Raw genomic sequence first — 20,649 nt, forward strand, 5'->3', positions numbered from 1 at the left:
AATGGATTTAGAAGCTGCTGTCTAAGGATCTTTGGTTAATTTCTGCAGTGCATCTTGTAGGTGTCACAGAGTGCTGCTACAGTGTCAGTGGTAAAGATAGTGGATGCTTGTGCATGCATTGCCAATCATGAGTGTTGCTTTGTCCTGGATGGTGCCAAGCTTCTTGGGTTGGAGTTGCATTCATCCAGGCAAGCAGGGAGTATTCCATCACACTTCTGACTTATGCCTTGTAGATTGTGAACAGGCTTTGGGAATCAGGAGGTGAGTTACTCGCTGCAGTATTCCTAGCTTCTGACTTGCTCTTGTAGCCAATGTTTTTAGATGGTGAGTCCAGTTCAGTTTCTGGTCAATTGTAACCGCCAGGATGATGATAGTGGGGATTCAGTAACTAATTTGAATATTGAGTGGTGGTGGTTAGATTATCTCCTAATGGAAATGGTCATTGCCTGGCACTTGTGTGGCATGAATGTTATTTGCCACTTGTCGGCACAATCTCAGATATTCTTCAGATTTGTTGTGCATTTGTACATGGACTTCTGTGTCTGAGCTGTCACAAATAATGCCAAACATTGTGCAATCATTGATGAGCATCTTCACTTCTCATCTTATGATGAGGGGAAGGTCATTGATGAAGCAGCTGATGACCTTGGGCCTAGGACACTACCCTGAGGAACTCCTGCAGAGATGCCCATAGCCGGAATGATTGACCTCCAACAACCAGAACCATCTCACTCTATGCCAGGTATGATTCCAACCAGTGGAGGGTTTTCCCCAGATTCCTATTGAATTAGGTTTTGCTGGGGCTCATTGATGCCACACTCAGTTGTATGCAGCCTTAAGGTCACTTTCACCTCACCTCTGGGATTCAGCTCTTTTGTCCGTGTTTGAACTAAGGTAATAATGAGGTCAGGAGTTTAGTGGCCCTGGCAGAATCCAAACTGAACATTAGTGACCAGATTATTACTGAGCAGGTGCTGTTTGATAGCACTATTAATGACACCTTCCATCATTGCACTGATGATCGAGAGCAGACTGATGGGGTAATAATTGGGAGAGGTAGATTTTTCCTGCTGTCTTGGTGCAAGTCATACCAGGGCAATTTTCCACATTGTCATAGATCTCAGTCTTGTAAGTGTACTCAAACGGCTTGGCCAGGGGAGCGGCAAGTTCTGGAGCACAAGTCTTCAACACTATTGCCAAAATATGTTGTCAGGGCCAGTTGCCTTTTCAGTATCCAGTACCTCCCACCATTTCTTGCTATCATGTGGAGGGAATCGAATGAGCAAAGACTGGTATCTGTGATGCTGGGGACCATAGGAGGAAGCAGAGATGGATTACCCATTCAGCATTGCTGTGACTGCTTCAGCCTTATCTTTTGCACTGATGTGTTGAACTCTTCCATCATTGATGATGAGGATATTTGTGGAACCTCTTCCTTCATTGAGTTGTTTATTGGCTACTAACATTCATGACTGGATGTGGTAGAACTGCAGAGCTTAGATCTGATTCATTGGTTGTGGGATCACTTGGCTCTGTCTATCACTTGTTGTTTATGTCGTTTAGTATGCAAGTAACCCTGTTCGGTGGCTTCACCAGGGTGATATCTCATTTTTAGATATGCCTGGTGCTGCTTATAGCATGTCCTCTTGCAGTCTCCACTGAACCAGGGTATTGTATCAGTGTTTTCTTTTGTTGAATAAATATCACATTAGCCTCAGTATATGTTCCTCCACATGAATATATGCCAATGAATTGGAATATAATAGTTAACAATGTTCTTGACAAAGGCATACACTTAAACTAAATGTCATTTTAATTTCCCTCCACAAACCTTTACCAAAACCTCCTTCCATGTCTGTATACCAGTCGAACTAAATTAGTCAGTTCCAGTGGTCCTGTATATAAAGATGAAATACAGTGAATTGCTTTTTGAATTGTTTCCAGCCCTGAACTTAGGAACAAATACTTGGATCGTTTACGAGTTGGTAAAAATGAACAATGAATTTCCATAAAGATCCTTCAGCACATGAAGCCTCATTCCTGATGAAGAGCTTATTTCTGAAACGTTGATTCTCCTGCTCCTTGGATGCTGCCTGATCATCTGCGCTTTTCCAGCACCACACTCTTGACACAGCGTAAAATCCCTCTACCCTTTCAAGTAAAAAGTAAAGTTCCCTCTATTTCTTTTTAAATAGCTACTGATGGGACACATAACAAAATACAAAGTCATGGCTAACAGAAACTTATTTAAGAGAATAGTAACTTACTAAATTAAAATAACATTGTCTGGGGTGAGGATGCAGCCAGCTCCTGTGATGCTCACCAGTTAACAGGATGAACAAGTGAGTCTTAAGAAGAGGCAGAAGTCTGTTTGAGAAGCACTAACCTGGTTGCTCTCAGTTCTTTTCTAATTTCTTGTTTAACGTGGTGTCAGGTTAGCGGACAGGATTTAAATGATGTCCAAGGATATAAAGTAATCTAGCGCTATCTTTGGAAAGATATTCAATGGCTGTAAGCTAGCCCACAGTTAAACATGAGCCAGGGAGTTGGTGAAGGTACATGATTTTAAGAAACCTCTGGGAGAAATTGGTTTAAAAGAGAAAGAAATTGAAAGGTGTGATAGATAGATTGGTATAGGGTTATTAAACTTTCCTGAACTCAATCTTCACCAGCTTGGGTAGTTTGCTTTCTTCTTGTGCACATTTTTTGCACAAGTTTCCTTCACTGTTGGCTGGAACTTCCTGAATTTTCATTCATACAGAAGGTCTTTATGGTGAATAAAAACCAACTGCGGAGAAACCTATAATTTTACAATTAGTACCAACCCTTGAGCTTCAAAAGATTTAATACATTTTCCTTTCCTTTGGGAGACTTGGAAAGGAAGAAGATTTGCAACAGTGAAGATCACAGAAGGGAGGTGCAGGTAAAAGCAGAAACAATCATAATGAATGATGGTGTAGAATGGGCAATTGTCAAGCAGACAAACGGAGGTAACAGAAGACAGCAGGCACCTTCCCTCCAACATAAGGTCAGACATGAGAATGTTTACCAATGATTATACAATGTTCAGCACCATTCGCTACTCTTCAGATACTGAAGCAGTCCATGTTCAAATGCAACAAGACCTGGACAATATCCAGGCCTGGGATGAAAAGTGGTAAGTAATATTCACGGCACACCAAATGCCAGGCTGTGACTATCACCAATACGAGATAATGTATCATTGCTCCTCAACATTCAGTGATGTTACCGTCACTGAATCCCCCACTATCAACATCCTGGGATTACTATGGACCAGAAACTCAGCTGGATTCACCACATAAACACAGTGACTTCAAGAGCAGGTCAGTGTCTAGGATACTGCAGTGAGTAACACACTCCCCTGCCTCCCCAAAACCTGTCCATTATCTACAGGCCCAACTCAGGAGTTTGATGGAATATTGCCCACTTGTCTGGATGAGTGCAACCCCAATAACACTGAAGAAGCTTGACAACATCCAGGACAAAGCAGACCACTTGATTGGCACTACATCCACAAGCATTCACTCTCTCAACCAATAACACTCAGTAGCTGCATATGTACTATCTACAAGAGGCACCTTCCAAATCCACAACCACTCTGATCCAGAAAGACAAGGGCGGCACATACAGCAGAACACTATCACCTGCAAATTTCCCTCCAAGCCACTCATGATCCTGTCTTGGAAATACATCAGCATTTCTTCAAAGTTGCTGGATCAAAATCCTGGAATTCCTTGCCTGATGGCATTGTGGGTCAATCTACTGTACACAGACCACAACGGTTCAAGAAGGCAGCTCCCCACCACCTTCTCAACGAGATCTAGGAATGGGCAATAAAAATACTGGCCAACCAGCAACACCCACATCCCACGAGTGAATAAGAAGTAACAACCTGACCAGGGGATAACAGTCAATTTTTGTGCATGCAAGCATGTGTGGCACAGAGTAGCAAATGTCTGTACAGCAAAACATTCCACACAATCTCCATATCAGAAGCAAAGAGAACAAACCAGTAAGCAGGAGGTGCAGAGGAGAGGACAAGAGATAAATAACAAAAGATAAATGCACAGCATGTAGCTGGCCAGGATTTAGTAGGAGATTTTGGAATTTTTGCATATGGTTTCATAACATTTTTTGTATGTAGGCATGAGAATGTTTACAGATTGCTACTTGACTTACTGTTTAATTAGTGTTAGCGAACAATGTGCAGGATGTTGCAACCTTGGTCAAACCAGTGACTTCCTTCCATGGAGTGCTATGTATAAATGCTATGAGTCACATTCTTACATAAATGTCAAAATAATTTCAAAAACATCAAAAGGTGGGCATGATAGGTAATCATAATTCTGCTCCAGTCAACAACGTTACAGTCATCCATTTGGACTCGCTCACTGATTGTGGCTCCTTGAATCTACTTGCTAATTCAAAAGCTGCAACTTGATTTGAACAACATATGGGGGACCAGTCACAGAAACCGAAGTTTCTGGAAAAGCTCAGCAGGTCTGGCAGCATCTATGAAGCAAAATCAGAGTTAACGTTCAGGATCTGGAGATCCTACCTCAGAACTTTCATTTTTTATTGGGGAATCACGGAAGTAGACTTCATGATTTTAGAATTTTCCTACTTGAATACATTTATATCTGTGTTCCTATCTATTAAAATTACTTAAAAATAAGTTTGATCAACAACAAATTACAGCATGTTTTAATCATTGTCTAAAACAAGTAAGGGATGGGAGCAATCACATTCGCAAGTGTAATGCTTAATGGCTACATAAACTGAAAGGAAACAAAAAAAAATCCACTCCTGAAATCGCTCCTTCCCTAAGTTTCTGACATATGAGTAGACAATGATACTCTGCCAATTCCTGGGCAGCCAGAAAAAATACCAGACCCAGTCACAGAAATCGCTGTGTATAACAAGGCCATTTGGCTCATTGTGTATGTGCTGATGTTAGTTCTGATCATGGACACCTGCAGGCCAATCGTCTTAAACTGCAGCAGCAGCACAAGGAACAATCTCAACAATGACTTCACACTCTTTACCAAAGAGACAATGACCTTCTAAAATGGAAACAGAACTTATTCGAAGGTTGGTATTTGAAAGGTAGAGTCAATAGATGTGAGGCTGGAAAAACACAACAGGTTGCACTGCATCTGAGGAACAGGAAATGTTTTGGGCTGAAACATTGACTTTCCTGCTCCTTGGATGCTAACCGATCTGCTGTGCTTTCCCAGTCTCACGTCTATTGTCTCTGACTTCCAGCATCTGCAGTCCTTACTGTCTCCATCTTCTCAAAGTAAAATGAGTATTTATCATCAATGTTTACTGTGGAGAAGGACATGGAAGATATAGAATGTGGGGAAATAGATGGTGACATCTTGAAAAATGTCCATGTTACAGAGGACGAGGTGCTGGATGTCTTGAAACGCATGATGGTGGATAAATCCCCAGGACCTGATCAGGTGTACCCTAGAACTCTGTGGGTAGCTAGGGAAGTGATTGCTGGGCCTCTCAATATCATCTCGTATCATCAATAGTCACAGGTAAGGTGCTGGAAGACTGGAGGTTGGTAAATGTGGTGCTACTGTTTCAGAAGGGTGGTAAGGACAAGCTAGGGAACTATAGACCAGTGAGCCTGACATCGGTGGTGGGCAAGTTGTTGGAGGGAATCCTGTGGGACAGGATGTACAAGTATTTGGAAAGGCAAGAACTGATTAGCAATAGTCAACATGGCTTTGTGCGTGGGAAATCATGTCTCACAAATAAATTTTTTGAAGAAGTAACAAAGAGGATTGATGAGGGCAGAGCGGTAGATGTGATCTATAAGGACTTCAGTAAGGCATTCGACAAGGTTCCCCCAGGGAGCTTGGTTAGCAAGGTTAGATCTCACGGAATACAGAAAGAACTAGCCATTTGGATACAGAACTGGCTGGAAGGTAGAAGACAGAGGGTGGTGGTGGAGGGCTGTTTTTCAGACTGGAGGCCTGTGACCAGTGGAGTGCCACAAGGATCAGTGCTGAGTCCTCTATTTTTCATCATTTATATAAATGATTTGGATGCGAGCAAAGAGGTACAGTTAGTAAGTTTGCAGATGACACCAAAATTGGAGGTGTAGTGGACAGCAAAGAGGGTTACCTCAGAATACAACAGGATCTTGATCAGATGGGCCAATGGGATAAGAAGTGGCAGATGGAGTTTAATTCAGATAAATGCGAGGCGCTGCATTTTGAGAAAGCAAATTTTAGCAGGACTTATGCACTTCATGGTAAGGTCCTAGGGAGTGTTGCTGAACAAAGAGACCTTGGAGTGCAGGTTCATAGCTCCTTGAAAGTGGAGTCGCAGGTAGATAGGATAGTAAAGAAGGTGTTTGGTATGCTTTCCTTTATTGGTCAGAGTATTGAGTACAGGAGTTGGGAGGTCATGTTGCGGCTGTACAGGACATTGGTTAGGCCACGGTTGGAGTATTGCGTACATTTCTGGTCTCCTTCCTATCGGAAAGGTGCAGTGAAACTTGAAAGGGTTCAGAAAAGATTTACAAGGATGTTGCAAGGGTTGGAGGATTTGAGCTATAAGGACAGGCTGAACAGGCTGGGGCTGTTTTCCCCGGAGCATTGGAGGCTGAGGGGTGACCTTATAGAGGTTTACAAAATTATGAGGTTCATGGATAGGATAAATAGACAAAGTCTTTTCCCTGGGGTTGGGGAGTCCAGAATTAGAGGGCATAGGTTTAGGGTGAGAGGGGAATGATATAAAACAGACCTAAGAGGCAACTTTTTCATACAGAGGAATGAAATAAGCTGCCAGAGGAAGTGGTGGAGGCTGGTACAATTGCAACATTTAAGAGGCATTTGGATGGGTATATGAATAGGAAGTGTTTGGAGGTATATGGGCCGGTGCTGGCAGGTGGGACTAGATTATGTTGGGATATCTGGTCGACATGGATGAGTTGGACCGAAGGGTCTGTTTCCGTGCTGTACATCTCTATGACTCTAAGTGTACCCTAGAACTCTGTAGGAAGCAAAGGAAGTGATTGCTGAACCCTTTATTGAGATATTTGGGTCATCAATAGTCACTGGTGAGATGCCAGAAGACTGGAGATTGGCTAATGTGGTGCCACTATTTAAGAAAGGTGGTAAGGAAAAGCCAAGGAACTATAGACAGCTGAGCCTGACATTGGTAGTGGGCAAGTTGTTGGAGGGGATCCTGAGGGACAGGATTTATATGTATTTGGAAAGGCAAGGATAGTCAACATGCCTTTGTGTATAGGGAAATCATGTCTCACTAACTTGATTGAGTTTTTTGAAGAAGGAACAAAGAGGAATGATGAGGGCAGAGTGGTTGAAGTGATCTATATGGACTTCAGTAAGGCAATCGACAAGATCCCTCATGGGAAACTGATTATCAAGGTTAGATCACATGGAATACTGGGAGAACTAGCCATTTGGATACAGAACTAGCTTGAAGATAGGAGGTGATGATGGAGGGTTGTTTTTCAGATTGGAGGCCTGTGACCAGTGGAGTACCACAAGGATCGGTGCTGGGTCCACAACTTTTCATCATTTATATAAGTGATTTGGATGTGAGCTTATGAGGTATAGTTATTAAGTTTGCAGATGACACCAAAATCGGAGGCGTGGTGAACAGTAAAGTAGCTTAACTCAGGGTAAAATGGTACCTTGATCAGACAGGCCAATGGGTGAAGAGTGGCAGAATGGAGTTTAATTTCAATAAATACGAGGTGCTGCATTTTAGAAAGGCAAATCAGGGTAGGACATATACACTTAATGGTAGGGTCCTGGGAAGTGTTGCTGAACAAAGAGACCTTGGTATGCAGGTTCATAGTTCCTTGAAAGTGGTGTCTTAGGGAAATTGGATCGTGAAGAAAGCATTTGGTATGCTTTCCCTTATTGGTCAAAGCATTGAGCATCGGAGTTGGGAGGTCCTGTTGTGGCTGTGTAGGTCATTGCTTAGGCCACTTTTAGAATATTGCATGCAATTCTAGTCTCCCTGCTAAGGAAGGATGTTATGAAACTTGGAAGGGTTCAGAAAAGATTTATAAGGACATTGCTAGGGTAGGAGGATTTGAGCTATAGGGAGAGACTGAATGGGCTGGGGCTGTTTTCCCTGGAACATCGGAGGCTGAGGAGTGACCTTATAGAGATTCATAAAATCATGAGGGGCATGGATATGGTAAATCAAAAAGATTTTTCTTCCCTGGGGTGGGGGAGTCCAGAACTAGAGGGCATAGGTTTAGGGTGAGGGGGAATAATTTAAAAGGAACCTAAGAGGCAACATTTTCATGCAGAGGGTGATGCATGTATGGAATGAATTGCCAGAGGAAGTCATAGAGTCATAGAGATGTACAGCATGGAAACAGACCCTTCGGTCCAACCCGTCCATGCCGACCAGATATCCCAACCCAATCTAGTCCCATCTGCCAGCACCTGGCCCATATCCCTCCAAAGCCTTCCTATTCATATACCCATCCACTGCCTCTTAAATGTTACAATTGTACCAGCCTCCACCACTTCCTCTGGCAGTTCATTCCATACACGTACCACTCTCTGTATGAAAAAGTTGCTCCGTAGGTCTCTTTTATATCTTTCCCCTCTCACCATAAATCTATGCCCTCTAGTTCTGGACTCCCCGACCCCAGGGAAAAGACTTTGTCTATTTACCCTATCCATGCCCCTCATAATTTTGTAAACCTCGATAAGGTCACCCCTCAGCCTCTGACACTCCAGGGAAAACTCCTGTTCAGCCTCTCCTTATAGCTCAAATCTTCCAACATTGGCAATATCCTTGTAAATCTTTTCTGAACCCTTTCAAGTTTCACTGCACCTTTCTGATAGGAAGGAGACCAGAATTGCACACAATATTTCAGTAGTGGCCTAAGCAATGTCCTGTATAGCCGCAACATGACCTCCCAACTCCTGTACTCAATACTCTGACCAATAAAGGAAAGCATACCAAAAACCTTCTTCACTATCCTATCTACCTGCGACTCCACTTTCAAGGAGCTATGAACCTGCACTCCAAGGTCTCTTTGTTCAGCAATACTCCCTAGGACCTTACCATTAAATGTATAAGTCCTGCTAAAATTTGCTTTCCCAAAATGCAGCGCCTCGCATTTAGTGGTGGAGGCTGGTACTATAACAGCATTTAAAAGGCATTTGAATAGATATATGAATAGGAAGGGTTTAGAGGGATTTGGGCCAAATGCTGCAAATGGGACTAGATCTATTTAGAATATCTGGTAGTCATGGACGAATTGGACTGAAGGGTCTGTTTCTGTGCTGTACATCTCTATAGCCTGCAGCGCAGAGGTGAGAACAAATCAAGACCTGGAGAGATTATTTCTGGGCTCCATATCATTAGACAAATTGTGTAATTTCCAATTATATTTTGCAGTCATGTGACAGTGTACCATATTGTAAACAAAGTCAGCAAATAGAGCATTGCAGCCAGAGCTGAACATAGAGAAGTGTGAAGCTTGACTGGCAAATAGAAATCCCATAGCCCTGCATGCGAGGATAAGAGCTGACTGACAATTCTGCTTACATTGCTGCAGTAAAGTATTCCTTTTTGCAGGTGGTTGATACATGTAAATATTTATCACTTCATTTCACCATTTCAAACTAGACAACTTTGCATTAATGCTATGGGTTCCACATTCTCTCCCTGTAAAAAATATAGTGAGTCATTGAGCTCCAGCAGAGGTTCTGAATAGACATGATTTCCAGAGTTGAAGTGCCGATATTTTTAATCAACCTGTTCAAACATGTTATAATACACAATAAAAACCAAAAGAAATGCGGACCCTTCTGAGTAAGGGTCACCAGACCCATTAACTTTGATGCTGCCAGACCTGCTGAGCTTTTCCAGCAACTTCTGTTTATGCTATTATCCACCACTGGAATAGATGGAACTTGGACTCAGGCCTCCTGGCTCAGAAATAGGGTGGCTACTACTTTGCTACAAGAGCCCTCAGAATCCATGTATACACAAGGAGACTAATATTTAACCAGCTGAAACCATGCAGTTAGCTGCTCCAAATCATTGGTAAACCTCCTGCTGCTTTCCAATTAGGATTGCTGTATGCATTAGTGCACTGTTTGCAAGATTAGCTGTTACCAAGAGCCAACCAGGAACCATTGCAACTTGCCAATTGATAGATTTATTCTTCCATGTTTCTATCATGAATTTGATCAATTGATTACCCATCAACGGTGCCTTAAAGTATTTTGGTCCTTTCTTACTCAAATATTAGATTACTGTTCATATCCAGTCATGGTACCCTCTCTCAAATGGAAATAGCAGCATTTTCTATGAATTAGTCAAAGATGACAATTTGAAAGGGAAAGGTTGAGGCCAGGGAAAGACAACCAGGAAGAGGGGCCAGATATTTCAGTGATACTGTGACTTTAAGAAGTATATTTTGTCCTGTTTTGTTTTGAAGTGAGGTTTTAAGGCAGAGGTATTAAGCAGTATACCAGAGTGACTGGAATAAACAGCTTGTAAGACCTTGGTTTCTTTTTGAAAGGTGGAACAATAGAAGCAGCCTGGATGGGTGTGGTCAAGCTCCCATAAAACCAGGATTTTTTGTTTTCAGTAGTAGCAGTTGTTGCTGGGGTCCCGGCAGGGTTAGAGGCTGCAGTACATCTCTCCCATTGCTACACTCTCTCAGAATTTTCTCTGTTTTTTCATGCTGAGCTACGGAAGTTGCATGTGAGACAATATGTTTTCTGAATTTGCCTTTTGTCAAGCGTTTGTTTATGGAATCTTACTGTATCAGAACAGTTAATTAATAATAGTTACTGTATCTATTATTCTGTTAAGTTTTCCAATAGAGTTAAGTTATTCCAATTCCTTCTTTTTTTTATTATAATTTAACTATAGCAGATGAATAAAGTGTGTTTTGCTTTCAATCCAGGAATTTGACCAACCGAATTGCATCTGAAATGCAACACCTTACATTTACCTTTAAAATAAGAAAACATTAGGGTCTAGACTGTGTTCTGAATATTTTGAAGGTGTTTGGTCTGGTCCACAACAATATACTATAAGTCAATGACACTCACGTCTGTAGAAAAAGAAAGAAATGGGTAAACACCAAACAAGGAATGACCCTTACGCAAGGAAATCTACTCCCTTTACACGGTCTAGATAGGACTCCACAACAATGTGCAACTCACAAAGGGACATTCATGAGCTGCTGTAGATTATCATCATCAGACGTGTATTTGAGCACAATCTGTGACTTTGTGGCCTGGCATATACTCTGCTCTCTTTTACCATTGGGCAAAGGGACCAATTTCCTAATGCGAAAGTAGGAAAACAGTGCAGGAGCATCAACAGACATACCAAAGCAAGACATTAACCAAAAACGGCTGCAACACAGGACTATGAACAAGTTAAATGATGGAAGCAGCATACTAAAAGATGCAATCAAAGATCTGGAGTCCTGTCAAATCATGTCATCTATTAAACAAAGAATAAGAGGAGACAACTCCATCCTGAATGACTGGAGAACACTAAAGGCAAGGTTAGCATTTTTGAACAGAGGCGCCACATTCATGATCCATCTCAGCCTCCTTTTGGGTCTCAAGCATCAAAGATGTTAGTCTTCAGCAAAATCAATTCCATCCAGATGATATAAAGAATGAGTCACAGTAATTATGTAGTTCCCAATAAAAAGGGGAAGTTGCCACAGTCCTACCAAACCATAGGGCTGCTCTGTCTTTAAAGAGAAATGATTGGTGGAGATTTAACCTAAGACTCACCATGCCTCAGGCAAGGGGAGAGGCTGAGAAGGAGAACCATTCATGATAACCTCACCAATGCAGGAACTGAACCCATGCTATGAGCATTATTCTGCACTGAAACCATCTGTCCTGCCAACTAAGCTAACCAACCCCAGTACAGTGACAACACCAGCAATGGTCGAATGTGGAAAATTACCTTTGATGTTCTGCCCACACAAATAAAGCAAACCTAATATAACCAATTACTGACCCACTACTGACTCACAATCATTAGCAAAGTGATGGAAGGTGTCCTTGACAGTACTATCAAGTGACAATTATTCAATAATAATTTTTTTACCAGTGCCCAGTTGAAGTCCTGCCGTGCTGGTCAGCTCTTGTCCTCACTACAGTTTCAGTCCAAAGATGGATTAAAGAACGCCTTTTAAATGTGAGGGATATTTCACGACCTTTGACATCAAGACAGCCTTTGACAATGTGTCATCAAAATGACCTCGAAAGCTTGAAGCTGCTGGGAGAAACTTTCCATTGATCAGATTCATACCTTGGACAAATTAAGATGATGGGGATTGTTAGGTGCCAATCATCTCAGTCCCAGGATATTGCTGCAGGGGTTCACTCGAGTAGTGGAGGGAGGAACCCCAGGACATCCCAGATGTCTTCCTATTTCAAGGACTGCAATTTTCCCACCCCTGTGATCAATGGTGCCCTCAACTGCATCTCCCTCATTTCCTGCACCTCCGCCCTCAAACCCCACCCCTCCAACCCCACAAAGAATAGAAATCCCCTGTCCTCACATTTCACCCCACCAGTCTCCAAATTCAGTGCATCATCCTCTGCTACTTTCACCAACTACAGTCAGACCTCACCACCAAAAACATATTTCCCTCCCCACCCCTATCTGCATTCTGTATGGACCATTTCCCCTGCAAATCTCTCATTAGGTCCACACCCCCCACCAATCCCCGTCTCCACACTTGGCACCTCTCCCTGCTGTCGTAAGAGGTGCAAAACCTGCATCCACACCTCCCCTCAGTGCAAAGTCCCAAAGGATCGTTCCAAATCCAGCAGAGATTTACTTGTACATCCTCCAAACCCATTTTCAACTCTACATCAGAGTAGTCTCCTAGTCACAACTACTTTCAGTTGCTTTATTAATGGTCTTCATCATTAGGACATAAATACAGTTATTTGCTGATGATTGCAGTGTTCAGAACCATTTGCAACTTCTCAGGCAATGAAATAATCTGCTTCCACATGCAGCAAGACCTGAACATCATTCATTATTTGAGCTGATGAGTGGCAAGAAGTATCTATGCCAACAAATAGCTGCAATAATCATCTCCAACAAATGAGAATTGAACTACTTCCTCTTGATGCTCAACAGGATTATCATCAATGATCCATCAACATCAGTATCCTGTGGTTACCCTTGACCACAGACTTAACTGGGCCAATCATATAAACATTGTTGCTGCAAGAGCAGGGAAAAGCCAACTCCTGACTTGTCAAAATCTGACATGGTGCAGGCACAAAGCAGGAGTGTGATGAAATACTCTGCACTTGCCTAGATTAGCATAGTTCCAGCTTTCAAGAAGTTCAACACAATCCAGGACAAAATAGGCCCATTAATTGCCATTGCATTTACAATTCAAACTTTACTGCCTCCACCACTACTGCACTTGGCTACAGCCTACTCCATTTACAAGATTCATTACAACAACTCACCAAGTCTCCTTTGACAGAGCTTTCCAAACCCATGGCCTCTACTACCTAGAAAAGCAACAGCAGTGGGTGCTTGGCAACACATCACCTCCACATTCCCCACTAAGTCATACACCATTCTGACTTGGGGATATTTTGTGGCTCTTTCACCATTGGTTGGGTAAAAATCCTGGAACTCCCTCCTGAAAAGTGCTGTGGATGTAACTACATCGCAAAATCTGGAGCTGTTCAAGAAAGTAACACCTCACCACCTTCTCAGTAACAATTGACTAAGCAATCAATGGCTAGCAACACTGAACTCTCATGAATAAATAAAAAAAAGTTGAAAATAAGATTAGTTGAGAAAAGTGAAACTAACTAAGAAATTGAATGAAAACACTAGGGCTTCTTGATGCTACACTCAATCAAATGCAGACTGGATGTCAAGAGCAGGCACTCTCACCTCACTTCTGGTATTCAGTTCTTTTGTCCATGTTTGAACCAAGGCTGTAATAAGGTCAGAAGCTGCGTGGTCCTGGCAGAACCTAAACTGGGTGTCACTGAGCAGGTTATTGCTGAACAGGTCGATGACAACTTCTATGAATGGAAGGTCCTACACATTCACAAATGAACTGAAGTCTAACTCTAATCCCACATTGCTAAGAGACCCTTATACTTACTACAATCCCCACTTTGGTTGTCCTAGTTCTCACTAATTAACGTCCCACCAATTTCTGTATCATCTGCAAACTTACTGATACACTCTTTACATTCATGTCTAAAGTATTTAAATTTGCTGTAAACAGCAAGGGTCCAGCACAGATCCCTATGAAACCCCACTGAACAAATTTCCAGTCAAAAACATCCCTTGACTATCACTCTCCACTACCTGCCACTAAACTAATTCTGGATCTTGTTTGTCAAATCTCCTTGGATCTCATGACCTCTATCTTTGTAATCAATTTCCCAGCTGGAAACTTATCTAATACCTTGCTGAAGTCCAAGTACACTATATCAAATGCATTGCTCTCATCTATATATTAGTAACTTCTTCAAAAATCTTCAGACATGACCTTCCTTTAACAAAACTGTGATGGAGTCCTGACTGCAATATTTTTCCAAGAAACTACTGCATTGGGTTCTCCAATTGATCTTTGCTGATTTCAATAAGCCAGCTCTGTGACTAAGCAGCATGTACCTATGCAAGTTCTGAAACCATGAAAAGCACTGTTGTTTATGTATTCATTCAAGTTGGGAAGTTACTTGTAAAATGGTAATGTTTTAAATTTGCCTTGCTTCATTTATGAATTCATCTAAATCTTTCATCATACTTTGGCTCATCAGCATTGGAATTCTAAATCAATAGTTCTGAAGATTTTCCTGGAACAGTAACATTCTCAAACACATTTTTGTTAGACATTGGCCCTAATGGAAAGCACATTTTTATTTCTATGGCAGAGGATTCCATAGGTTGACAACTCTCTGGATGAAAGAATTTCTCCTCATCCTAAAAGGCCTATCTCGTATCCATAAACTATCCATTCACTGGGAACATCCTTGCTGTGCTTACTCTGTCAAGTCCTGTTAGACCTTTAAAGGTTTCTATCTCTAATTCCCCTGGTTCGTCATGGTCAAGTCACCCTTCCCACTTTATTTCTGTGTCAGACACAAATGAACAAATTGTTGCAGTTCTTCCATGAGCTCTTTAAATGTTTGCCATTACCTATCTGCTGTTATCCAATTTATCACACCTCCTTACATTATATTTTCCTCATTGTCAAAGCTCATGTTTGGGTAATAACCAGGATGTGATACTGTAGGCTTACTATTAATCTACAGAGTCTGGACTCTGCTGTTCAAATTAATGTCTTTCATAAAAGATATGTCTTTCAAGCATTTTGCAGAAAGTGCTACTGGAGAGGAATAAAGATTTAGTGGTGGTGCATTTTTGAGGATGCACCATTACAGGCTTCTTTCAGATAATGTTGCAGCCCACAAATACACACTTCAATGGCATTGCTGGTAGTTGAGATTAGATTACTTACAGTGTGGAAACAGACCCTTCGGCCCAACAAGTCCGCACCGACCCTCCAAAGAGTAACACACCCAGACCCATTCCCCTACATTTACCCCTTCACCTAACACTGTGGGCAATTTAGCATGGCCAATTCACCTAACCTACACATCTTTGGACTGTGGGAGGAATCCGGAGCACCCAGAGGAAACCCACGCAGACACTGGGAGAATGTGCAAGCTCCACACAGACAGTTGCCTGAGGTGGGAATTGAACCCAGGTCTCTGGCATTGTGAGGCAGCAGTGCTAACCACTGTGCCACCGTGCCAATCTTACAGGGTAGCTCATATATCAGGTGGTGGAGATAGGGACATCAATTTAGAGACTCCATTGTGACTATAGGCTACTCAAAATTCTGTTCAATAGGAAACAGATGCTGAGCCTCCGAGGTAGTCATTGGATAGATATTAATGGAACAACAGCAGAAAAGGACCGTGGTGCTGTCAGCCTTTCTGAATACACTTGGAGAGATTTGAGCAGGCCAATTTTAACACGTGTCTTTATGTCCATCTCCATGTCATGAGCAGCCAGTGACCTACACATGGCATCAGATACAACAGTAAACAAGAAGTCAACCACTTGATGATGAGGCAGTGCTTCAAAAACTAATGCCTCCAAATAAACCTGTTGGACTATAACCTGGGGTTATATGATTTTTAACTTTTTTTCAGAAATTGGCTTTAAATGTTGGACACTATATATTTTGAGTACAAAATAATGTGGCAAGTAACAAAATAAAATATTTCCTTGTAATACTACAATTGAGTTTACAGCATTCCGAAACCAAATAGAATTTACAATTGTGGTATTGAGTGTAATTTTCATGTATTTTAGCTGAAATGTTGAAGTTGTCTGTTATATCTCCAATATATCTATATTTAATTTGTTTTCCTTGTACTATTCTGACTGACCCTTTGACTCGAATCCATAGATATTGGGGGTATCGTTTCCTGATTTGTTTTTGGTTCAATTTATGCCCTTTGATTGCTTCGCACCAACTCCACATTTTAGAATTGTCTCTCTTTATTGAATTCTGGAGGAGAGTGGTGCTGGAAAAGCACAGCAGTTCAGGCAGCGTCCGAGGAGCAGGAAGATCGACGTTTCGGGCAAAAGCCCTTCATCACGAATACAGGGATTGAACTTCTGCCAGTGCATGAGGAGGTAATACATTTCCTGAATTTTAATTCATTTACTCTGCCATTGGGCTCGAAAGTAACAACGTTAGAAATCACCACATGAGACGTTAGCATGTAGACACGTAACACATGCATCTTACATTGTGTACTATTTTAGTAAGAGTTAAATGGCAGAGAAATCAATGCCCTACAATTGCAATGGCCTCTTTTAAACTCTATTAACATACACAGTGATGTCTAGGCTGCAGGTTGTTAAAAGCGCAGCAGGTCAGGCAGCATCCAAAGAGCAGGAGAATCGACGTTTCGGGCATGAGCCCTTCTTCGGGATGCTGCCTGACCTGCTGTGCTTTTCCAGCAACACATTTTCAGCTCTGATCTCCAGCATCTGCGGTCCTCACTTTCTCCTGCAGGTTGTTAAAGTTGAGATAGATCTAATTTACATTAATTATAATAACCATAAAGCTGAAACTATTGTTTAGAGTTTGGAAAGAAAAGAAACATGAAAACCAATATAAGAAAGTAAAGAGTATTCCTTGAGGAATTTGTAAAGTCATTAGCTTGGAATGTAACGTGCAATAAATATAAATACTCATTAAAATACTCATTAAATTACAGGCCAATTCTAACAAAGCTCTGAATGAACAAGAAATTAAGCACACACCATATCCTTGAGTCGTTTCCCCATTATTCACAACTGTTGTTTCCAATCAAAAATATTTAACAATTTCACAATAACTATGGTGAAAAGTCGAAGCATGATACTACCCAAGTTGAAATGTCAGGTAAACCAAAAAGGAGCCATAAGGCGATTTCAAATCTCTCTGAGAAACGGCATATCAAAGGAAGTGACAGTGATCCCGTGAAAAAGAGTGAATTCAAAAAGCAGCCAACTTGGTGAGTCCTCACTTTAACAGTGAAGTGCCGTGGGGGGTGGTGCTGGGGGGCTGGGGATGTGCCTGGGAAGATCTTTGAAAGCCAAGAACTTCAGATGAATATTTAAAGAAACATCGGCCATTCGTAAAGCAGATGAATACAGCGATTGTCATCCATGCGGGGCAATAGCTAAAAGTGACATGGGAAGCCCGGTGGAGTTCACGCACTAAATTACTTTCAAAACTGCTGATCTCCGTTTTGGTGAAAGATCGTCGACTCGAAACATCGGCTGTGTTTTTCTCTCTCCAGACATTGCGTGAAGGGCTCACGGAAATGTAGGCGTTCGTTTCACATCTGCAGCGTTTTGCTTTTATTTAGTGAGTAATACATGAATTCCTCAACTGGTGTGCTTTAAATGTCATGGAGAGATTGGATAGCTGTGTCTCACTGCCCCATTCACAGCAATATTCTATGAAGTTGTGACCTGCAGCCCCCGCGTCCGGACGCATTTGTGTGCAGAATCACCGGGGAGTTGATCTGATTCACCCTGCCTGATGGGCTTGTTTAAATTCAGAACAGTAAACTGCCGGTGGTAAGTCAATAACACCGGCAGTTTACTGTAGGCAGCGAGGGGTCCAGCTCTATTTGCAGCGCATTCGTGCGCGCACTGCCAACTAAATCATTCTTTGTGGCCTCCTTAAAGTATTACAACAAAGACCAATAAGAAATGGATATAGGAACAGACCGTGACAGCGCGGAGCCTGTGAAAACGGGCAGCGCTACTCTGAGGAGAGAGAGGCTCCAGTAACGTGTGGCTTTGTTATCGGTCTTCCAGTTGACAGCAGAGATACTCCTGACACACTTAAACTAACCCATGCTCCAGACTCCCCCTCCGTCGACCCTGCGCCCTGCACTCAGCTCATTTCTGTGGCATGCTTTAATACCAAGGCCGCGCTCTCCGCCGTCCCTCTGTCTCTCCCTCTCGACTGGGACAGAAAAAAAGCTTCTGTTTAAATTGACTCTAATCCTGCCAAGAAGATATTCTTTCTCAAACAAAAACCCCTTGGTGTTATCAGTTGTCTCAAAGGCTGGGAAATTGGAACAGAGCAGGAAAATTAACATAAAGAACCCAATAAAACTCGCGGGAGATCAATTTTTTAAAAATTGTTTGAGCATGTCTGGTATCAAACATTTTTTTTGTAAAAATCTGATTTACAAGGTAATATTTTTGAGATGCAATATGAACTGGATTTCAACAGACACATAGTCAGGTTACAGCTGTGTAACTTGTTTGGATATTGCCTACCCCTGTCCTCAGTCCCAATCCTGAGGGAATATTCCCTCCCGGCTCTGTTCTGACCCGGGATGAGCTCAATTTGCGAGGAAACTTCCTCGCCTCCCTTTGCCGGAGGGGGATAGCAGCCTGAGTTTCACATATCCAGGACAGCACCAGCTCCCTGGTCTGTGGCTGACAGGGACTGAACTCCACACTCAAGGAAGCGGGAAGTGATTTCTGCTTCGTGTTGGTGTTTAACTGCTCCCATGGATCAGAGCTTAACAAAAAAAAAGGGGAGACCCTTGTGGGAAGTTCACTTAGAAATCAATGACAGCGCTTAATCATATGTAATAACTTTCAACGGGGACTCCAACCACTCAGAAATTGTCTAATTCTCTGGGAAGTTGTGTAAGGTTCCCGACGCTACACAAACGCCGCGGAAAGGGGCTGTTGGTTTTCTAATGGATGATGAGAAAGTTGGACACTCACGGAAGAAGATGTACTCGGTGTAGCTGCTCCACGTTTTGTCTTCTCGGTACTGGTTGATGAAGGTGGCGGTGCCGGTAGAGTTACACGCCACCATATGAAAGCCAGCCTCGGAGAGGCGGTCAAACGCTTGCTCCAGGTAAGTGAACTTCAGGTAGAAACGGGACGTGTACTTCTCCGGAGGTCGGTCCGGGTCCCGGCTCTCGTTCAGGGTGTCCCCGAAAACCTCCTTAGTCAGGGCGATCCTGCCGCACACCATGATCCTGGCCACCCTGCGGAACTTGGCGTCCGCCTGGTTGTCCCTGACCAGGGTGTAGGAGCCTCGGTAACCGAGCGTGATGAAGCCGGAGCCCCTGGCCGCCGGGCCGGCAGCACCCTTGGCCAAGAGCTCGCTGCTCTGGGAGCTCTCCTCGATATCGCTGGGACAGGCGTCCTCGGCTGCAGAGCTGTGCTGGGGGAGCCGCGCTGTCAGCAAGCTGACCAGCTCAGCCAGCTGGAAGTGCTCGGCTTCCCGGAGCAGCCTCTCCTTCTCCGGGAAGTGCTCGGGCAGCACCAGCCTCCTGTCCCGCAGGTAATCCAGGATGTACCTGAACAGGAACCCGTCCCGGTCCAGGAAGTAGCGTCCCCTGTTGTCCCGGGGCAGCACCCGAGTTTGCTTCCTGGAGAAGAGCTCGGCGAGCAGCGAGTCGGAGACGCTCAGCAAGGTGTCGTGTTTGGTGACATAGACCTGCCCGCCAACGTTGAGCTCCAACACCTCCGGGAACGGGCTACTGCTGCTGACCTCAGCCATCGCTGCAGGGAGGGAGGGAGGGAGGGACTCGGGCTGCACTGGGCAGAGGGGAAACTCAAACAGCAGGCTGGCCTCAGCTCCTAGACCACAGTGTGCACATCCCTCAGTGGGCACCCACTGCACTGGCTGGCGGCGGCGAGGATGGATCTGTGTGTGTGTGTGTGTCAGTGAGTGAGAGAGAGACACAAAGTCTGAAGGCGTCCGGCATCCAGTCTGGGCAAGGCACCCTGACGTCAGGCCAGCTGCAGGGAGGGGGCTTTTATTTTATGAATTTATAACGAAGGGAATTCCAACTCAAACCCCTCCCCCACCCAACTGTAACATCTGCCCAATCCCCTTCCCCTCACTGAACTTCCCATTCACCGGAAACTTTATCATGCCCTATTTTTGTTTTAAATCTTGTCATCATCTCTATTTGCCTCCCTTTAGACGATGTTTTCCACAAATCTCTTTGAATTCATTTCTCTGTCGGGTTTCACTTTCAAAGCTATAGGATGCTGCAGGTTCCAATGGGAGTACTG

General features: G+C 43.2%; 1 protein-coding gene across 1 annotated transcript in view; it reads right to left on the reverse strand.

Moving 5' to 3' along the window:
* LOC122550725 (BTB/POZ domain-containing protein KCTD8-like) overlaps nucleotides 1-20,316 on the reverse strand; it is a 293,106-nt gene extending 272,790 nt beyond the window's left edge. Inside the window, exon 1 of the mRNA XM_043691881.2 lies at nucleotides 19,342-20,316. Within this exon, the coding sequence (XP_043547816.2) occupies nucleotides 19,342-20,128 (787 nt within the window). The 5' untranslated portion in view covers nucleotides 20,129-20,316. The remainder of the gene's footprint in view (nucleotides 1-19,341) is intronic.
* Nucleotides 20,317-20,649: the final 333 nt, after the last annotated feature.

This window comes from Chiloscyllium plagiosum, unplaced genomic scaffold (assembly GCF_037043375.1).
Source record: "Chiloscyllium plagiosum isolate Xiang-an unplaced genomic scaffold, Cpla_swu_hap1 HiC_scaffold_1, whole genome shotgun sequence".
NCBI classification, from domain to species: Eukaryota; Metazoa; Chordata; class Chondrichthyes; order Orectolobiformes; family Hemiscylliidae; genus Chiloscyllium; species Chiloscyllium plagiosum.